Source organism: Atractosteus spatula, chromosome 13 (genome assembly GCF_055471065.1).
Source record: "Atractosteus spatula isolate fAtrSpa1 chromosome 13, fAtrSpa1.hap1, whole genome shotgun sequence".
In the NCBI taxonomy this organism is placed as follows: domain Eukaryota; kingdom Metazoa; phylum Chordata; class Actinopteri; order Semionotiformes; family Lepisosteidae; genus Atractosteus; species Atractosteus spatula.
In genome coordinates this window covers 36,368,992-36,390,153 of record NC_142718.1, presented here as the reverse complement: position 1 = coordinate 36,390,153, position 21,162 = coordinate 36,368,992, and the positions used below count along the sequence as shown (strand labels likewise).

General features: G+C 49.1%; 1 protein-coding gene across 1 annotated transcript; it reads right to left on the bottom strand.

Moving 5' to 3' along the window:
* Positions 1-125: 125 nt before the first annotated feature.
* On the bottom strand, positions 126-20,160 carry creb1b (cAMP responsive element binding protein 1b). Its single transcript, XM_088931117.1, has 8 exons — positions 20,047-20,160; positions 12,596-12,717; positions 12,034-12,183; positions 10,016-10,116; positions 9,362-9,504; positions 8,135-8,317; positions 6,899-7,052; positions 126-6,256 (listed from the first exon to the last, which is right to left on the bottom strand). Exons 2-8 carry the CDS (start codon positions 12,707-12,709, stop codon positions 6,112-6,114), a joined length of 990 nt encoding a protein of 329 aa, XP_088787243.1. The 5' UTR covers positions 12,710-12,717; positions 20,047-20,160; the 3' UTR covers positions 126-6,111.
* Positions 20,161-21,162: the final 1,002 nt, after the last annotated feature.

Below are 21,162 nucleotides of genomic sequence, written 5' to 3'. Positions count from 1 at the left end.
TTCACTTGTGTTCGACAGTTTAAAATATATTTTAAAAAGTTGGTTAGAAGTTGTAATACACACTTTTATATTTTTGATTTGAGGAGATGAAGTGGAAAGCACTCTCGAGCAGAGATTTTAAGTCAAGCTCAAAACAGTTTAATACATTTTCTTTCCCCCAAATAGAAAACAGTTAACTTTAAAAGCATTTTTTTAATGTGGCTTTACATAAGTCTATAAAAGGGTGTTACAACAGATCGGTGTCACAAAACGTTCATTTTAAACAAGGCGGGTGCAGAGATTTTTAATCGCAATGCAGGAGTGAATGAAACCGTAAAGATTCACAGACAGTTAATATAGACAGTGTACCGCTACGCTACCGAAACACAAAAATTGCTGCTAGCTTCATATATATATACACACACATAGTGTTTAAAAATTATGCTTAGTAAAATTGGCATTGTACAAATAAAGCACAAAAAGATTTATAAAACACAATTCCTCTTCTCTGGCAGTTCTGGAGCACCAGGGACAGTTACACACGCCATGTCATTGAGGCTTTTCTCACAGCTCTTCTGTGAGCACCGTGCACACAGCCTGGACAGCCGCCGAATAACCCCATCTGAAGACAAGGTGGCCATCGTGGAAGAAACGCAGAAAGGGACATGCTCCCTTGAGCTAAATACAGTGCTTTCCCTAGGAGGGCTAGGCTTGGCAAGCTGCGTGGAAAAACAAATTTTAAAAAAACAAAACCAGCACTGAGGTGAGGTGCTTGGGTGTGACTGCTGCCTTTTGGAATTCGCAAACCAGGAACTGCATTGCTCCTCCTCACCTGTGCCTGGTGACCCTATGCGAGAAGCTTTATCATTGCCTGTTTCCACCTGGGATAATGATAGGGGTGCTACTTTATGTGCATGGGCTGGACCGGAGGAGGAGAGGACGAAAGATGTTGGCAAAGGCCACCTTGTGGTGCTTGACATTTTGAGAAAGTACTGTCTTGACACTTCACTGTGAAAGATGCTGTACAAAAGAAATCAAAGATGGTATCAGAACTGACCTGCTGTGCTGGCCTTTGTAGTACCTTTTGTCCTTCTCCTCCAATTACTTTAATTCACATGGGCGGTGCAGGATAATCATTGGAAGTCTCACTGGATTTCACAGGCACGGCTGAAGCTGTGGTTTAAGCTGGCCTTCAGTGAGCTCACCTCAACAGGTGCCAACAGCTCATTAGCTGAGCAATGCCAGGCTCAGTCTAAGGCTAGTACAATCCAGCAGGAATCTAGTTAACATAGGCATTCAAAAGGCATGGATGCATTTAATTAAAGCAGAGTGGTGCATCACATCTCGTTAATCGATTCGGGTTTCAATTTGTTTATGAACTCTGGTGCTCTCTGCTCCCTTTTTAAAAAAAATGGCAAATCCTGTAATTTTGAAGTACAGAGAGAAATTTTTCCTTAACAAAAAAGTGTTCATACCACATTCAGATGAGGGGGCAGTCACAAGGTTTACCAGCACTAAACCGGCCCAGACATTTATAGTCAATGTTGATAATTGAGTCTCAAATATTTTTTTTAACCATAAAATAGTATGTGCTACCAATCCATATTCTATCCACTCAGATCAGTATGGGCCGTGCTCGTTTATTCAAAACATTGATTTCACAACCTCACGCTGTGAGTGCTGTAAGTCTATACCAGCCATCTTTTTCCCTAGGCAAAAATGAAGTACTGCAGGCAGCAGGCAAGAACATTGCAGGTTTTTGTTCTAAAATATACATTTACTTTAGAACACGCACTTAGAAGAAGTGCTCCTTTTTTGAATTCCTATGCGCAACAGATTATGCTGCATGACCCCTCTAATGATGTCCCTCACCTCGCAGAGATTTCCGAGCTACGGGGGTCAACAAGTGCAGAGGTGAGTCCTAGGTTCTTGGCAGAACCTCAGTGCCACACCAGGCTGCTTTCGGAGTGATCTGGGTTCAGTCTGAGCGCTTGAACGCTCCCTCTTCAAGCACACTGGGGTAAACAAAAGAATGGGGTCCCGGGGCGAGAGGTCTTCTTGGTTAACTGCATCGTGGACCACACGCCAGTCCCATCCCCAGCTGAACCAGAGAGGCCTAGGAGCCACAGGACGGGGATGACAGGCTCAGGGGTGAGGACAGAAGAAAGACTGCCCCTGAGGCATGTCTCGTCCTTACAGCAGGGTTTGCGCAAGCAGCTAGACGGCAGACAGCTTGAAAACGTCAATGAGCATCTTCTAGCCTTTACCAGTTCATCAAAAGAACTGGCGCGCTTAAGTCATTCAGTGCTCAGCTGGCTGCACCAGACCCGTGCATTGCACCCTCCTGATGCTACAGTTTTAGTCAAACACCAGGTCTTTCAGTCCTTTCCAGTGCTGGTCTGGGTAAGGGGTGGGCTAAATCAAATGACCAACTGACAGGTGGTGGTGTGAAAATCTGGAGCAAGTCAGGTGTCGTATTTGATTGCCCCTATATTGCAAGGCCCTAGGGAACCAAACACTGAAGACTTAAGAATCATCAGAATAAACCTTTCCCAATTTAAAACCGCCATTTATACTGCAGAGCAAAACCTCGATCTGTTAGAACTGCAAACCCCTATGGCCGCACTTTATTGTTTGAATACATTTATTAATAGCAAAGGCAAGAGCAGCACACTGACCCTGTGGATTAATTGCTTATTCCCCCTCATATAATATTAAACATATACAATACTATGAATTCTATAAATTTTAACAAGCCTTTAATGTATAAAAATAAAACAAGCAAAGCAATACTGTATCAGCACTCTTCTGTATCCATAATAAAAATAGCAACTATATAAATGTAAGATTTCTTGTTCCTTTTAGCTCCTCAAATCAAAGAGAAACATGCAATTGAAAATGTGAACCCTACAGACAGATCACCTGTCGGTGACTTTGTTTTCTTTCATATTCACAATCCAGTTCATTCATATTCTGTAAAGTTTTAGCGTCTGACCCAGCCCCAGGTCTTTGCGGTCTACCACATAAAAACAAGACCTTAAAGGGCGACCAGATATGGGAAGATCATTTCTCGCTGAGCAAATGAAGACTCTCTGTTTTTCAGAAAATTATCGTGCTCCCCTCCCCCTCAACAAAACGATTCCTTGTGAAAACAGAAGATTTCTGCGAGTCCCACAATTCAGAAGATATGATGACGATGATGAAATATGGGGCCTAATTGTCACATTTAATTACCATAATTAAAGTAATGTCCTGCAGAAGGTTCTCAGTGGAGAGCAATGGTTCTTGCAACCAGCCAGGAAGCTGTTTTTAACCCCACGCTCCAAATACAGGATTTCAGCTGGATACCTGCAGCCACCCTGCTTTCCAGCGTGTTAACTTACCACAGAACAAAACAATCCAGTTCATTATTTCATTCTGCAGTTTTGTCACCACGGATTAATCATCTACAGTTCTGATGTTTTCTCCTCAACACCCAGACCGGCGTTAACAGACAATCTGTATGGATGAAAGAACATCGCTGCTCTCCCGAGAAAATTCCTGGCCCTTTTTGCTGCCGTTTACTTTGCTCAATGATTCGTTTGTTCATAAAAACATTAAAAAAAAAACACATATCAGATAAACCTGTCAGAGTTGATGCGCTGGTAGTAACATTCCCAACTTCCTTACAGACAATGGAACGGAACACGAAGTAACATCTCAAAGCCTTGTTCGGAATAGCTGCCAAGGTAATAGCTGGAAATAGTGTGTCCCAGTCAGAGGCCAAATAGAGCGAGGTCTTTTGGGGTCAGCAAACTCCACCTCCATCACAATAAAGACAAAAAAAAAAACAAACGGCAACTTTTGTAAGAAAAAAAAATACATTGCAGCATAAAATGAAAACATGACCACTGGCTACTTTATAATACAATGTGGCATCCTACCAGGAAGAAACTAGTCCTGCCCTCCCCTCCCCGTGTTGTGAGCTGGGACAAGACGAGGCCCCGTTCCTTGGCGGGACAGCTGTGTGGCACTGCAGCATGCTGTGGAGGAGACTCCCTGACCCAGACGCTGGGTTGTCCGCAGGGCACTTACTGCCCAGGATACGTTGGCCATAACCTGTACACAGCTCAGGTCAAAGGCCGAGTTCACACCTGGCCTCTTCACATGCTGTGTGGCTGGGGGGGGTGCTAAGTGGCACACAGTGTAACTGTCCGGTTAGCACCTATAATCGCAAAACGTGGAGTTGAGCTTCTGTTTTCCAGCCTTCTGCCTTTTCCCCACAACAGGCACGTCCCGAACACGCAGCTTGTCCACCCTGCCAGCTCTCCCCTGGCCACCGGCCTCAGCGGCCCATCAGCCTGACCTGTGCACTAGTCTGACCCAAGCACTCCGCCTGGGATACAGCCCGGCACGGAACAGTGAAGCTGTGCTGCATTCTCTGCTAACCTCAGCCCCCTCTGGGAAAGAAGGACTGAGGTTAGTGCTCAAGGCCTGCTGAAAGACTGCAGCCTGTCTCTGTAATAATCTGCAGCCCTGAAAGACGTGGGAAAAAAAACAGCCAAAGACAGGAGATGGGAACATCTTCATCTCGGTGTGCAGGTGCCTTTGTTATTCTCGCGTCTTACAAAGAAAGAGCTGAAAAACGATTTCAATACGTTTTTACAAATGCACAATATACACTTTTTCTTAGAAGGGTGTAAAGTTATTAAGAAAACAAGTAGTGTGTGAACTTCAGTATATTTGACTATTCCCTTAGTAAAATGCAGCTGTTCACCATCTGCTTAGTATACCGTGCTTCATGCCACCCAGGGAGCAGTAATAAACTGGGAAGGTGGGGAAAAAAACGTCTAGCTCTTTGTGATCTAACTGTGCAAGAACCCTGATTTTTATCCACAAGCCAGAGAGTAAAATGTTCTGGTGTAAATTGTGCATCAGAAAAGAAAACCGTCTTAGATGACAGCTAACTTGGATAACCACTGGTCTGCTTTCAGTACGTGTATGTCTTCGTGTGCAGTTTATTTTCCAAAGGCCTGACTTGTTGATATGTGCTCATTACTTATTAAATCAATTCGCAGACTGTCATGAGTAACTGCTTTATGAATTAAACCAGGACCCATCTTGAACCCAGCTCATTTTAATTCTGAACCGATCAGCAATACCTTTATAAGGTAAATAATGAAATTCTGACAACACAAAAAAATACTGGAAGGAGTACTGAAACCAATATTTCACGAGCAGATCACCGATCCGCTTTTGAAAAGTGTGAGACACCTATCAAATGCTGCAAAGGGTACAGGGTTCGCATACCAGCCACAGAAAGTAAACCTCACTCCAACACGCTATCTAACACGCCTCCTCATTTCAGGTGAGCTGAAAGGATCCAACTCAACACGCTCAGACTAACCCGCTGAACCCCCACGAACCCGCTCATCTTTTCTTGAAGGGGTGATGAGCAATCACCGGTGTAGCACCCAGACCCCACGCCTGCACTGCTGCAGCTGATCAAGCTCCGCTGCACACTGGGCGAGGAGCTGGAAAGCTGCAGGGCTCCACGCTCTTGAGATCACGAGGCTCCTCCGTGTGCTTCTCTTCCCACTCGTCCATCTGCCTTGGTGTTCCAGAGTGGCTGTGATCTGTGTTGCCGCCCAGGGGCTGGTGGCCCCGTGACAGAGAGTGCTCAACGAACGGGACAGGTGTGAGAGGCCAGTGGGACCCCCCCAGAGCCAGACCAGACCCCCGCCCCTCCCTGCAGCCGGGGCACAGAGATCTCCTCCCCCTGCAGTCTGCCAACAGCGCCCCCTGTTGGGCGGCCGAGAGAGAGAGAAAGAGAGGGGGAAGGAGACCCCACCAACACCACCATCGCCTCAATTTTCTCTCTTAACGAGATGAGTTAAAAAAAAAATGGCATCCATGATTAAAAAGTCTTGCCCACATTTCCTTTTCCTTGTCAAGATCCACTGTTAAAGACAGGGAATTCCAAGACCTCAGGCGTAAGTTTGTTTCTCCTTTTTCCCCGCCTTTCCTATTCCTGTAATTTCATATAGGCAGTTCGTAGCATAAAAAAAACATTTAGAAAACAAGAGTCTCTTGTCCAGATCTTGAGCACTGGACTCAGTTTCTGTACAGGCTTGCAGTAAAGTACCCAGAGAGCTAATCGGATTTATGGCAGTACAGGTCTTTAAGTGCTTTGAGTTCCTCAATCAGAGTTTTGTTCTGATTTTCCAACACGGCCACGCGGTTCTCCAAACACTTGACGTACTCCTTCTTCTTCCTGCGACACTCGCGCGCGGCTTCCCTGAAAGAGGACCAGAGAGAGGCGAGAGTGAGCAAGGAGCACGTGGGCTGAAAACGTGGTGCTGACCCCCCCCCCCCCCACCTGGGTAGTGTGGCGGCACTGTGGCTCAGGATCTGCGCCTGTGGCAGGAAGGTTGCCGGTTCAAATCCCGCGGCCGGCAGAGGAATCCTACTCCGTTGGGCCCCTGAGCAAGGCCCTTAACCCCAACTGCTCTAGCCATATTAATTGCTGACCCCGTGCTCTGGCCCCAAGCTTCTCTCTCCCCATCTGTGTGCCTCATGGAGAGCAAGCTGAGGTATGAGAAAAGACAAATTCCTAATGCAAGAAATTGTATATGGCTAATAAAGTGATTTTATCTCATCTCCTCCATGTAGAGCACTCGTAATGTTTGTGCCTAGTGAGCCACCGTACTGAGAGCAGCAATTGACCCAATGAGCATGCTGGTATACACTGTTAGAAGAGAAAGGCTGGAGGAGAGCATGGCGGCCTAGCTCAGCAAGTGTTTAATAAACTTTCTTTAAATCGTTTCTGGTCCCCGTCACCTACACTCTCCCCCAAGTCCCAGCCGAGAACGTCAGCAGAGAGCTCCTCGGCGTCGCCCGGCACGCGGAGGCCGCGCAGCCGCCCCCCCACCCCGCTCACCTGTTCTTCATGAGCCGCACTTCTCGCTTGCGGGCCGCCTCCTCGGCCGTCTGCTGCGTGGGCAGGGCCGGCGAGGACGCCATGACGACGCCGGGCGCGATGGTGCTGGTGGGCGCGGTGCGGATCTGGTACGCCTGTACGTCCCCCGAGGCAGCTAGCAGGGAGGCACAGAGAGGCGAGGCGCGTGTTAGTGCTGCTGAGGGGCTGCGGAGTCACGCGCCCCACAGTGTAACAATAATAATTCTTATACTTATACAGTGCTTCTCTGGACACTCCACTCAAAACGCTTTACAGGTAATGGGGCTCCCCTCCACCCCCACCAGTGTGACATCCCACCTGGATGATGCGACGGCAGCCATAGTGCGCCAGTATGCTCACCACACACCAGCTCTCAGTGGGGAGCAGAACAGAGTGATGAAGCCAGTTCAGAGATGGGGATTATTAGGAGGCCATGATTGGTAAAGGCCAGGGGGAAATCTGGCCAGGACACCAGGGGAACACCTCTACTCTTTTTGAGAAACACCCTGGGATTTTTAATGACCACAGAGACTCGGGACCTCGGTTATACCTCCCATCTGAAGGACGGTGCCTTTTTACAGTACACTGTCCCCCTCGCAAAACATGGGCCATCAGGACCCACACAGGCTGCAGTGTGAGCGCCCCCTACTGATACTTCCAGCAGCAACCTCAGCTTTCCCAGGAGGTCTCCCATCCAGGTACAGCCAAGCTCACCCCTGCTGAGCTTCAGTGGGCTGCCAGCTGTGAGTTGCAGGATGATATAGCCTGACCCAGTCTGGGCTCATTCCCGACATGGCTTTCCTGAGTATGACATTTAAGGAATTCCTGTAAGACCGGGATAACCTTATCAGAAACAAGCACTGCACCGTGTGTGCGGATGTATTTTCTATAATTCTAATGCAGATGTAATGATCACTTCTAAAGCTCCATTCGCGGCAATAACAGAGGGTGACCGGCGCTGTACTCTGACTATAAACCTTCCTGCAAAACTGCTTGGACTCAGGGCACCACAGGGAATACAGCCTGTGCTCGTCTTCCTTGGTGTTCTCCAGAAGATGGCCCTTCTCACAACAACTGTGACTTTGCTGCGGCTTCCAGCCCCCCCCACAGAGGCACAGTTCATACCATCCCTGGCGAATCCGGGAGACACGACCCCCACCCCCCCACCCCCGCTGTGCTGTGCAACAGTCCAGCAGTCACCACTCCAGCGCTGCTCACCTTGCACCACCACCTGGTTGCTGGGCACCAGGATCTGCTGGCCGTCCGTGGTCTGCGCGTACTGCAGGATGGTGGTCCCCGGCTGGGCGGCCGCAGCGTTGGTCATGGTCAGGGTCTGCAGCCCCTGCACGCCGTCGGTGCCGTTGTTGGCCAGCTGGATGGCCCCTCCCTGGGTGATGGCAACTAGGGGAAAGCCAGACACAGCCGGAGTGAGCCAGGGCCCCGCACAGGGCACGGAAGGAGCCTCCACCTGTCCCTTTGCAGCCCACGCATGCCGACACAGCCACCGGCTTGAAAAATGCCCCAAAAAGTGATGTTTGCAACTATAATCTTAGAATTATACATAACATGACCGCCTCCAAACTCATTTCAAAATAGAATCAAAACGTGGAAAAACTGAAAAAGAAAAAGGAATATAGATCAATATTAGGAAAATTAAAAACGCTAATGTCACTTCATACATTAAAAATTATGCTGAAAAGAACTACAGACTTGTGCACATTGCTGTTCGTATCATACAGTTGGCTTTCATATGTGATCAAACCCTGTACCTGCAGGGCTGACTGATTAATGCAAGGAGTTCATTTTTTAGGTTCTCGTTTTTAATTACTTCACAGAATGCTTGAGCATTTGTTTTTGACTTGGGAGGTTGCGTGTTACAATATACAAATAAGGGTCAAATAAATTCTGATTGAATGGGATCTGATTTCAAGCTGTTGGGCCATAAAATGTGTTACTTTGAAAGGGGTGTGTTGACTTTAAATAAGCATTTCCCCGAATGCCTACTGCCTGCAATTTGAGAATTAAGATTTTCTTACAAGGAACTTGACAAAATTCTTTCTGAAAATCCACATGCACCATGTCAAAACCAATACCCACTACTGCTGCCGCTTGATTAAATGAACTTAAGTATGACTGGGTGGTCCAGTATTTCAGTAGGCCTTCCTCAGACAGTCCCATTCTTAGTGTGTCCAATCCTGCTCCCTTGGTTGAAACCCAGACGTTTACTACTATATTGCATTGAATTGCTTTTAAGCATGAATGCCGTTTGCTAGCTTGAAAAGAAAAAACTAAATCGCCGCCAAGCAAACAGCTCCCAGTCGAGCCGAGGGAGTGAAAGCCGTTATCTAGGGCACTCCGAGGCGAGCTGCCTGAAGAAGATCCCAATCCCAGCTGCCCGCAACGGGACACCGCCCCACCCCTCCAGGGACCTCCGCCGCCACGTACTGTACTGCCCGCTGCTGGTCTGGTAAATTGGCGTCGGCACGGTGACGGTGGTGATGGCGGGAGCGGAGGAGTCTTCCTCGGATTTCTCCTCCTCTATCCGCGGGACCCCTGGGGCGTCCGAAGACAGGTCGTTCAGGATCTTCCTGCCCAGCAGAACGGCACCGGAGTCAGTGATCAAACACACAAGAGCCCACCGTTAGGGAGTTTATTTTTAAAGCAGGTTTGGCGGGACATAACAACGGACCCAGGACGTTCTGCAGAGGTAAAAATGAGGAGCGGGGAGGAGGGTTTCCTTATTTTATTTTCTAAAGCAATAAATGTCGAAAGTACTGCCTGCTCGGGTAAAGTTCCCACTAAGCTGCAAAAAAGCCATATCAACCTCAAAAGAAGACGTGTCATTCTATGTTTCCTGGGCATTTAAACAGGGTGAAGACAGTACAGTCACAACAGATGAATACCAAGCAGTCAGGATCCTTTCTTATATTATTATGAATTCACTACAAACTCAAATTAAAGACATGCCCGTTCTTCACTGCAGACTTACACATTGTGAGGTACACATAGTCGACTGGCGGCGGGGGGGCTCACGAACAGGGCCCCCCGGGGCGCCAGAGGAAACGGGACCGGACCCGGGCCCGGTTTCCACAGCCATACCTGTAAGAGGGCCGCCTGGAGAGGATCTCCCTGCGCTTCTGCGAGTCCGTCACGCTGTCCACCGACTCCTGCGAGTCCTCGCTCTCCGCGATCGTGGAGATCTGGAAACACACCCGCCCCGCTCAGTTTTTCCTCCGAAACACACCCGCCCCTCCCCCAATGCTCACTGCCCGCACCCCGGAGCTCCGATCGCTCGCAGCGCCCCACCCCCTTCATTAGAAGGAAAAGACCAGAGTCCCCTCTTTGAATGAAGTGGAAAGAACCCTTAACAAGCACACTTTCTAATTTCTAGAAAGACAAAGGTGACATTCTGGGGCGAGCCAGGACCTACCCCAGAGACAGGCATGCAGTGACAGCAGGTCCTGCAAAATGATTTTACACAGCAGTTAATCCTACTGCTTGCCACGTGCCGGAGACAGTACTTCTGTGAGGGTCGTTTGGGAGTACGGCTTTATAAAATGTGAAAATGTTGCTGGAGAAGTCACATTATGAAACACTGTAACAAAACTATAATGATTAGTTTGGTTTTCAAAAAGACAAGCCCTCTCACCCTACACGCACACACAGGGACCTGCTGGAGGCATTGTGAGAGTAGTGCCATTAGAATGAACGTAAAATGGTGAAGTGTTTTCTTAATTTGGCGTACAGCCTCCTTGCAACTCAAGCAAAACTAATTTAAACGCTACTTTAATTGCTCACTCTGTAGAGAAAGGTAAGATGCTTAATACTTAAAAATGAAAGCATGCAGACATATGGACCTGCAGGTAGCAGCTCAGCAGTGTGCACTGTACACAGAAAACTAGGAGAAATCAGTCTGTAATTGAAATAACAATGCATACAACCCAAAACGTTTTCTAGTGGCTAGTTCTTTCGTGCTGCGTGATACGGAACTGCTTCTGGAACTAAAAAATGGGCAACTGGACACCTCTGGAATCTCGCACATTAGTGCTAAATCTGAATGTGTTTTCAGAGCTCTCATTCTGCTGTGGGACAGGGTCACACGCAGCTCCCACTATGTCATGCACTGTAAAATTAGGGAGAAGAAACTCTCGCCCAGTGGGCTACGCCTCAAAAAAAGCTTCTCGCCTTCCCACAAGGCATTTCTGAGGCTGGCCTCTCATGCCTCACCCCTGTGCGCTCAGCCTCTCCAGTCACCGGGGCTGACCCCCATCATGTGACAGCTGCCTTGAACGAGACTTGACCAGACTTGGCAAGGGACCGAGAAGCCCCAAACAAGGAAGGGATTCGATTATGCACATTACAGGGAGTCGTTCAGGGTTTTCTATAACGTGCCGAGGGCTAGGATTCAGGTTTGCAGCCCTGGCCTGCACTGCCCACGTCGCACTCGTTAGCCATCTCTAACTACCAGGCTTTTCAGTGAGTCCCTACATAAGCTGTTTGATGTCTGATTCTGAAACAATGCAACACTGAACCAGTCACTTGTGGTCACCCGTATTTTAGCTGCCACCTGTTGGCGTGGATTTGGTGACGAGAACAGGCGGAGACGTGCATCCCAGCTTCACTGAGCTATTCCGAAATCGCTCCCCCTCGTAAGCCTTTGACGTAGATATTTTAATTCAGGGGTGGAATCCCTCTGGCAGACAGAATCCAGACTATACTTGTTTAAAAAAATGGTCTAAGTCAAAAAGTGAGAATGAAAAACATTGCTAATTATTAACAATAGAATTAAAAAAAACTGCACTGAAGTTCCCCCCCCCCCCCCCCCGCCTGTCTCATCGAGAGTGTTCTGTGAGGGTCGACAACTCACCCGATAGTGCAGGAAGCTTTAACTCTCTCTCAACTGAAATACAACTTATTACATTAAATTGTAACATGCAAGAAAGGTCCTTCCCAGAGAAAGGGATCTGCTGGTGAAAGTCAAGGCTGTGCTGGACCAGTAGGTCACCTGGGCGATTCGCCCACTCCTGTATGGAGAGCAGTGTGCGACGCAGGTACACCCTACAGCGGACAGGGGAGCGACGAGGGTTGGGGGTGAAGGTACCGTTCTCGGCTCTCACCTGTACAGTCTGCACCTGCGGGGACTGTATGACGGAGGGCTGCGCTGCCTGGATCACGCCGTGCACCTGGACGGTCTGTCCGTTGGGCAGCTGCACTAGAGTCACTGTGGGGCCAGTGGAGGTGGTGTGAGCACCTGCAGCCATGGACACCTTCAGAGCACATGGGAGACACGGGCATTAACACCACCTGGCGATGGGACACTGCCATTCCTGCTGCTAAATAACTGCACGGGGACAGTTCAGCACGCAGAACTTTGCTGATACACACTGCACTGTGCTTGCTCTAGGCAACTCCTTCACAGTTTTACTTTTCACATTGAGCATTACCTAAAACCTCGTTAGAAGGACATTTTATGACACAGAACACAAAGAAAACGGTACAAGAGCAAAAAGTACCACGAGAAATCTGAACATCAAATTTAAGAAATCGAATTTTAAAAAGTCAAATGCGATGAGAAGGGCAGAAAGGTTTAAGACACGATTTTAACTATCTAACATTTTTTTTAAAAAGGAATTCCTCCCGCCCCCCCCCGTCCCCAAGGTGTGTCTGTCCCGGGTTTACCTGTGCCAAGGCAGCGATCTGGGGCTGTGCCTGCACTCCGATCTGCTGGCTGTCTGTCTCTGCAACAGCAGTGTCCCCACCCTGCTGCGTATCTGCACCCGATTCCATGGTCATCGAGTTAGCTACGAATGAAAAACAACGCAAGAATGACGGCTCCGCCAAAGGTGATGCCAACACCTGTGAGGGTTCTGTAGCTATGAATTCGCACTGGGAATAGAGCAGAGTGCAATTATCAAGAGAGAAGACTACACATCGGCGCAAAACCCCTGCGAAGGAAAGACGGACATTACGTGAAAACAATATCAGAAGCACAAATCCTTTGATCAGTGTTAGCTTTCCAGCCTCCAGCTGAACATTTAACTTTCTGAAGACTCCTCTCACAGTTTTAAGCCGCAGCACTAGTGCAGCACCAGTAGTAATTATTTTTGCAGGTCAGCAGATCACATGAGGTGCGAGGATTTGAACGCTCAGGGGAGATCAGAGAGAATATAAGAATATATAAAAAGCAATAGAAAAGAAGACTAATTTAACAGATTTAACTCATAGCACAAAAACATCATCTTACCCCCTCAATATTAAGATCATTTCGCTCAATCCCTCACTGTAAGAGTTTATAGTACTTCAATGCCTTCAATGGCATTCAATGGCTGTCCTGACTCAACAGACAATACTGCTCTCTAAACTACAGTCCATCAGCCCTGACTTACCCATTTTACAATGAGACAGGACTGCACTGACAGCTTTTTAAAAAGATTTATGCTATCCTCTAATATTTTTAAAAGGAAAACCTAATCCCTCTTTTCGGAATGAGACAGCTGTTAGAGGAGTCCAGTGCCACCAGAAATGTATGCGCTGATGAGCTGAGTAAGAAACACTCAGGAACGTCCTGCTGTAACAGCGAAGAGTGAAAGGTGTAAACGCAGAACACACTGAACATGTGTACACTTTGCCACACTGCAGTATTAACCACAGGGAAGTACGCGTTCCACACAAACTTGTACCAGGTAAGCACTGCCGGTATTAAATTAAGCAAACTGCTACAGACACACTTGAGGAAGATTCTGTGTTATTTCAAACGGGGAAGGATGACGGAGCGTGCCCGGGACCATATAGTGCAAGTTGAGATAAATACATTGGCATTGAGTTTGTTTACTGACTTCTGGCAATTCTCCCAAATACCTTCTTTACTTCTTCTAATCCATGATTACACTTATTATTCGGGAAGGGTTTGCACAGAACAAACCCTTACTTAATGACTGGGATAAAGAAACACATGACTTAACAAAGCATGTGCTCGTGCCTCAACAGCCCCTGCTGAGCTCGCCACACCCCAGGAGCGAAGCGGAGCTGGCCGGATGGGCTCCTGTCCAGTTTGCATGGTCAGGACCCAGGGACTGAGCAGGCGTGTGAACCAAGCTTTATGGCTCAATTCCATCTTGAGATTGAAGAATCTGGCCTCCTTAAATTCTGCACTTCATTCACCTGGCTAAGTAATCTCCTGCTTCTCCATTTGATGTGCAGGGAGTGGGGCTGGCTGTGCAGAGCCCTGCCCTTCAGCGGGGGATGAAGTGGGTTACGGCCCTGCAGTGTGGGACTTTCTGGGGATCCTCTGGGAAGCACAGCTCTGCACATTTGCTGGGGGTTAATAATAGAACTGCTGTAATGAAGTACAGCTGTAGTCCTGGTCACCTCCTAGAAGCCCAAATGCCCTGATGCCAGTAGCACCTTTTCACAAAGACACGCTGTGATACTAGTGTACTGAACATCTCAGCAGCCCCTCTGTCAGGAAAAGTCCTAAAGTTTTCTCCAAGGCGTCTTTCTTAGCGCCTTCTCTTTATCTCCTGTCCTGAAAGGTTTAGTTCAGTATTCGTTGCTAAAAAACATTGATTTTTTTTGGTTCTTCTGCCCTAATACAAGAGATTAAGCACCGAATTTCACACTACGCGCGTTTTTTTTTTTACCATTAAACTTGGTTCACAACCCTGTTCAGTCTTCGGGTCCTTTTAATGCCTCAGCAAAACTTTCCAAACAATGCCATTACTAAATATGCTTAGAAAAAAATCAAATTTAAACTTTGACAATCTGTTTAAAAATCCTCTCTCCTTTTTTACCACTAATTAAGTCATTTTAAGTGATTTTACTGTGTAAGTGTTGATGCATTATCACACTTTAAAAAATAACATTCAGTAAAGAAAGCCATTATAAGCTATGATTAGTAAGTAATCACTGTGTCTATCACTGTGTGCACACACAATTGAACCCGGGACCCGAGAGGCAGCAGTGCTAAGAGGCACGCCACCCTGCTGCCTTTTAGCAAACAACTACTCAAATTTGTTGTTTTTTTTTTTTGCTTACAGCACGGGGCATTTAGACACATAAAATTAAATCCACCTTCGTGATCTTTCCGTGCAAAGTGCAGCTTCTCACGATTACAAACTCCCGTTTCTTTGCCAAGCGTAGCGGACGTGGAACAGCCCGCACCCTTCTCAGGTCACACGAGGACAGAAACGCCTCTGCTGCAGAGCAGGTTACCTAACCGTGCGTAGAGCTGCAAAAGTGACGTCAGCAGAAGGGGCCACTATTATATTGGTCCACTTATTAAAGTCGCAATCACAATAGAGATCATTACGCATTTAGATCCAAACACAACAAGTTTCAGAGCAACGCAGACTCTTCAGACCCACAGTAATCTAGCGCTTCCAGCTGCTCACAGATAATAAAGCCTCATGCTGAATTTTACAAAATGATCCTACTATGGTAGTATTAAAAACTCAAACCGTCACTGTATTAAAACAAGGCGTTTCATTCGAAGTCTACTTAAGAACCATTTTGGAACGTCTTCTCTTTTTTTCTCCCTTTCTGGGCCTAATTTTTGTAGTTGAGAAGGCGTGTGTCTGGCCAAAGCCTTTTATGAGGTTCTGGAGGGAAAGGAGAGAGGGGTGACACCGGAAAAAGATGGACCGTGATGAGACAGTGAGAGAGTAGCCGGAGCTTCCCCTGCCCAGCGTACGGAGAAGACTGGCTTACAAAGGGCAACCCATAATCCAACATTTTCAAAACACTGCGACATAGAGCTGTCAGAATATAAACTCTGAAATAAATCCCTGTACAATACCCGTACTACCCATTTTCCCATAGAACTTGTGATCCACAACATTACCCTTCTATCGTACTGTCTGTATTAACTCTCTCAAGCAAAGCTGCTGGAATAAGGGTGTGCATGAGTATGCTCAGTTTCATGGCTGCCTTACACCCATCTTAAACAAGCTTATTTTAAAATTTATGTTTGACCTCTGTGGCTCAGGATCTGTGCCTGTGACTGGAAGGTTGCCGGTTCAAATCCCACAGCCGGCAGAGGAATCCTACTCTGTTGGGCTGCTCTCTCCCTGTCTGTGTGTCTGTGTGTCTCATGGAGAGCAAGCTGGGGTGTGGAAAAAGACAAATTCCTAAAGCAAGAAATTGTATAGGGCTAATAAAGCAACATTATTATTATTATTATTATTATTATTATTATAATACATTACATTAGAAGAAGAGAAAAGGAGGAGCCAAAGAGGAGGGTGAAGAGATAGAGAAAAGAAAATCACCACCGGGAGAAGAAATACGCAGCAGCTGTTTCATTAGAGCCAGAGCTGAGCTGCCCACCAGCCCCAGTGAAATCAGGCTCTTGGCTACATGCCTGTGGGCGGGCCGCCACACTGTCTGCAGCGCTCTCAGGGAGCGGGGAGAGAAACGACCACCTGGCAGCGCTGACAAATCAGGCTTCAGCCGAGACCGCTGCTGGACGGGAGCCCAGGCAGCACAGCCCCGCTCTCCTCGGCTCTGCCTTGGGGTACTGCCCCCCTGTCGGAGCGAGCCGGGCAGGAAGGCGAGAACGCCAGGTGATCAACTGCCCCTCCGGTTGACAAACGGCGGCTCTTCTTGTGAAATGAAACAAGACGGACTACAACATGTGGAACTACGGATTCCTGAGGAAAATGCGTCGGTGTGTGTGTGTGTGTGGGGGGGGGGTCTTATTTTTCGCAGGCAAGCCTGAGCTGGAGCCGCCTCTCTCCTTCTGACCTCCACAGCGACTCACAGCCAGCAGAGGAGCCAGGTGCCAAAGGTGCAGCTGTCACCCCTGCAGCGCGACTGTCACCTGTACCCCACCTCCCACCAGAACTGCACACAGGGAACTCAACACATACTCCAGCCCTGCACTGTGACTGTCACCTGAACCCCCACCTCCCACCACACCTGCACACAGGAGACTCAACACGAACTCCAGCCCTGCACTGTGACTGTCACCTGTACCCTATCTCCCACCAGAACTGCACACAGGGGACTCAACACATACTCCAGCCCTGCACTGTGACTGTCACCTGTACCCCCACCTCCCACCACACCTGCACACAGGAGACTCAACACGAACTCCAGCCCTGCACTGTGACTGTCACCTGTACCCTATCTCCCACCACACCTGCACACAGGGGACTCAACACGAACTCCAGCCCTGCACTGTGACTGTCACCTGTACCCCATCTCCCACCAGACGTGCATGCAGGGGGACTCAACACGAACTCCAGCCCTGCACTGTGACTGTCATCTGTACCTCATCTCCCACCAGACGTGCACGCAGGGGACTCAACACGAACTCCAGCCCTGCACTGCGACCGTCACCTGTACCCCATCTCCCACCAGACGTGCACGCAGGGGGACTCAACACATACTCCAGCCCTGCACTGTGACTGTCACCTGTACCCCACCTCCCACCACACCTGCACACAGGGGACTCAACACGAACTCCAGCCCTGCACTGTGACTGTCACCTGTACCCCATCTCCCACCAGACGTGCACGCAGGGGGACTCAACACGAACTCTAGCCCTGCACTGCGACCGTCACCTGTACCCCATCTCCCACCAGACGTGCACGCAGGGGGACTCAACACGAACTCCAGCCCTGCACTGCGACCGTCACCTGTACCCCACCTCCCACCACACCTGCACACAACGAGTCGAGCCCAATGAACTGGAGCCCTGTGGAAATAACCAGCCCCACTCGCATTTATTAACATGGCAAAGCAAAACATTAACAGGGAACGACAACAACAAAACTGGTCATTTCCCACTTGGGGAAGAAATCAAACCCACTCCCAGCAGAGAGATCTTTGTGGCTCCCTCTTGGCACACATGCACCTCTGTAATGCAGTACCTCTGCAGCCTGCTGCTTCCAGACCACATTCCTGCACCTCCCACGACATGCTGCTGAAGCACTCCACATATTCCACGTATTCCTCATCCGCTCAGAAACAGGCTTAAAAGAAGCGACTCCTCTCTGTTAATTTATGCGTAGTTTTAACAACTTCATTTAGAGCGTAAACTTACAGTTCTGTATATATATATATTCCACACCGCTGCAGTGTGGGAGATGCTCATGTGCTTCAGTCTGATTCTTCAAAGTAACCACATCTGCTGCTTCACAGCTTCCCAGAGCAGACCAGGCAAAACCCCCAAGGAGAGGAGCTGGAAACTAGCTGCAGCCTGTTGCACGCTCCCACTACCCTTTGTGTAAAGACGCGCCTCCCGCTCACAGTTTTAAATGCCCTTGAGCCCTCTGGGAGGATGAAGGGGGAAAATATTGTGATGTGTTTTCTGTTTATAGAAAATAAAACTAAGCATATTTTTTCCCCCACTGTATCCTCCTCTACCGAAGAGAAATATAAAAAACTGGCCCTTTCATTTTTTGTCTGTTTTTTTTTTTGCTGATTTGAACAAATTTGATCAAGTGTTTGGAAACAATTCCACGCGGAATTCCCCACGATGGCAAACCGTGTTAAGGAGGCTTCCGTGATAAAAATGGTTAATGGTGTTTGCCCCCCCACCCCTCCTCCTCCCACGCAAACACCCAAAACAAAGGAGTGCTCCGCGCCAGAACACTGCTCGGGAAATATTTACTTGTTTCCCCCGGGGCAGGATCTCTGAAGACCGCCAAGCCGATAGGAGAGGGAACTCTGCGATCTGAGAAGCCAGTTCACACCTGCAAGTGTGGCTCTTCCACCCTGCAGTGTAGTTCATCACGCAAGTGAAGCTCCTCTCCTGCTGCATAAAACCCGGATTTCTGAGCGCCGGTCTTCTTGGTCAGGGGGCCGGATTCCGCCGGAGACCCCGCCGCCAAGCCGGCTTCCCAGCGCCTTGGCCTGTTGACTGGGGGGATCGCTGCGCCAGAAACGACCCGGTGCCTTTAAAACGCACCAAACGCGCCGATCCTGCGGCCCGATCGCCCAGGTAGGGGTGGGGTGGGGTGGGTGTGTGTGTGTGTGAAGAAGAGCCCGCAGGCTGAACGGGTCACACCCACCCCTGGGCGGCCTCCCCCGCCCCCGCTATTTAGGAAAATAAAATAAAACAGACCGAGGACAGGCATGTCAGCTGGGACCGGGGGGGCGCAGGCCAGGCCCGGATAGGCACTGGGGACCCCCCCCCCCACACCACACAGGGGGACTTGATCGGCCCTCCTTCGGCCAGCTCGCTATTTTTATATATATATAGATCACTACCCGTCAGCTGTCTGCATTGATCTGGGGCCCGTTTTAACACACATGTACGTCCCCCCACCCCGGCTTCCACACCGAGGGCGAGGTGTGCCGCAGATACAAAAAAATGCCGCGTTTTTCTTGCACTCCCCCATCTTCTTCGGAAACGCCGAGAAATCTTAGTTGCCACGAAGGCTGCCCGCGACTACAATCCCCCGGGAGCCCCACACCGACACCCGCAGACACCGGGCTCTGCGAACACAGCCCGGCGACGTCGACACGGGTTCAGCAGCAGCAGTTGTTGTTGTTGTTGTTGTTTTTTTAATATGTGTGTGCATGCATGCATATTTCTGTATTTCAAATTCAGCTGCACAGCCATAGTGGAGATCTTCCGAAACGGGGGGGGGGGGGAGAGAAACTGACACAAAAGCAGCCTCTTCTACAGCAGGGAAAGATGAGGATTTTGTTTGGGGTTTTTTTTTAAAAAAAGAGGGGGGCAGCTACGTTTCCAATGCCAAAATAAACACCACCTCGGACCGTTATCTCCGCATTCTTATTTATTTCTGGTTGCATCACACTACTGTTTATTATTATTATTAGTAGTAGTATTATTTTTTGCGCACAAACGCGCCACAAGCACACAGACGCGGAGGGCGCCTGCACGGGTGTCGCACGGCTCCGGCGGGCAGGGCCGTCTCGGCGGGGGTGAAATAAGTTGTGCACACACCCGCGCCGCTGTCGTCCTGGCCCGCTCCCTCCGTGTGGTCAGTCCGCAGACTCCCCTCCCTTCCCGCCTCGCCTCGCCTCAGCCAGCTCGCCTGCGAGCCCCGCAGCCGCCATGATTCTCTTTGTTTCCCCGGGGCCGGGGCCAGCGACACTCGCACCCGCTCCGGGACGCGTCCTGCCTCCCTCCACCCCCCAGGACACTTCTCCTCTCTTACCGGTACAGACTCCCTCCGTCACTCCCGGGCCCCCGGAGCTCCACTTTTATTCAGGCCGACACGTAAGAGACCGCGTCAGGCTACACCTCCGCCGCGTCACCGGGAAACAACAACACGGAGAACGAGGGAGACGAAAATTAGCTCAGCAAGCACCATCGGGTAGGGCCGAGCCGGCGCCGGAATATGCCGAAGCCGAGACGGAGTTTACCGAACGGCGTCCGAGCCCTTTCGGAAATGTACGGGCAGGGGGGGGGGACGGCGTGAGCTGCGCATGCGCGAGGTTGAGCTTTCGGTAGGAAGGGTGTTGCGCTTTTAGTGGTACTGGTAAACGCTGTTTCGTCGTGTTTAGTGCGTGTGTTACAGCTAACGTCGAAAGCTAGTCTTATATGAAGTGAGCGAATAAATGCACGCAGCCGTGTAGGATTTGTGATGTATGTGTTGAGGAAGTTTAGGGATGAAGGTGAGGGTGCTGCCAGTCGCGTCTCGGCGCTCTCGACTCTCATTAAATCAGGTTGGGTTCTGGATCGGCCAGCGAATACCGTTATTACAGAGTAATATATATATATATTGCTGACACATAATTCTCGTCAAGGTTACAGTTTTCTGTATGTGTGAAAGGCAACTGAACACGGGATCTTGGGGGCATGTTGACGAACAGTAAATTTAGTGTCGCAACTGCCAAGCTCTTGCTTTCTATCTCGGCACCATGGGACAATAACATGACGACGACGCAACTGTATACAACTTGTCCAAAAGCGGGGTTATGGTCACACAACAGCGTGTGTTTCTTCACTGCCTCAGCGAGTTGAAAGCGCAGCGTGTCTGCCTGCAGACCGTGCCGGGCAGTCCGGGATTCAATTCAACTTTGTCATTATACTTACACGGGTGCCTAGTACCGTGAAAAGTGTTTCTCATTAGTCTCTCTCGGGTGCGGTATATAAATAGAACAGAAGACAAGACAATAGACAGTAACACAATCACAATAACAGTGTCATCATCCCGAGAGACAGCGGGCTTAAGGGTTTGAAGGAGACTCGCGTCTTGTTTTCTTCAAAACCTCAACAAGGTAGAAGTTAGACCTCTTGGCCCCCACCGAGGAGGGGCGTGTGTCAGGTG

Coding starts and splice junctions, on each gene's coding strand:
- creb1b (XM_088931117.1), bottom strand. CDS start 12,709: ATGACCATGGAATCGGGTGCAGATACGCAGCAGGGTGGGGACACTGCT. Junction 9,505..10,015: donor TCCAGGCGGCCCTCTTACAG/GTATGGCTGTGG, acceptor TCTGCTGGGCAG/GAAGATCCTGAACGACCTGT. Junction 7,053..8,134: donor CAACCAGGTGGTGGTGCAAG/GTGAGCAGCGCT, acceptor CCTCCCTGCTAG/CTGCCTCGGGGGACGTACAG.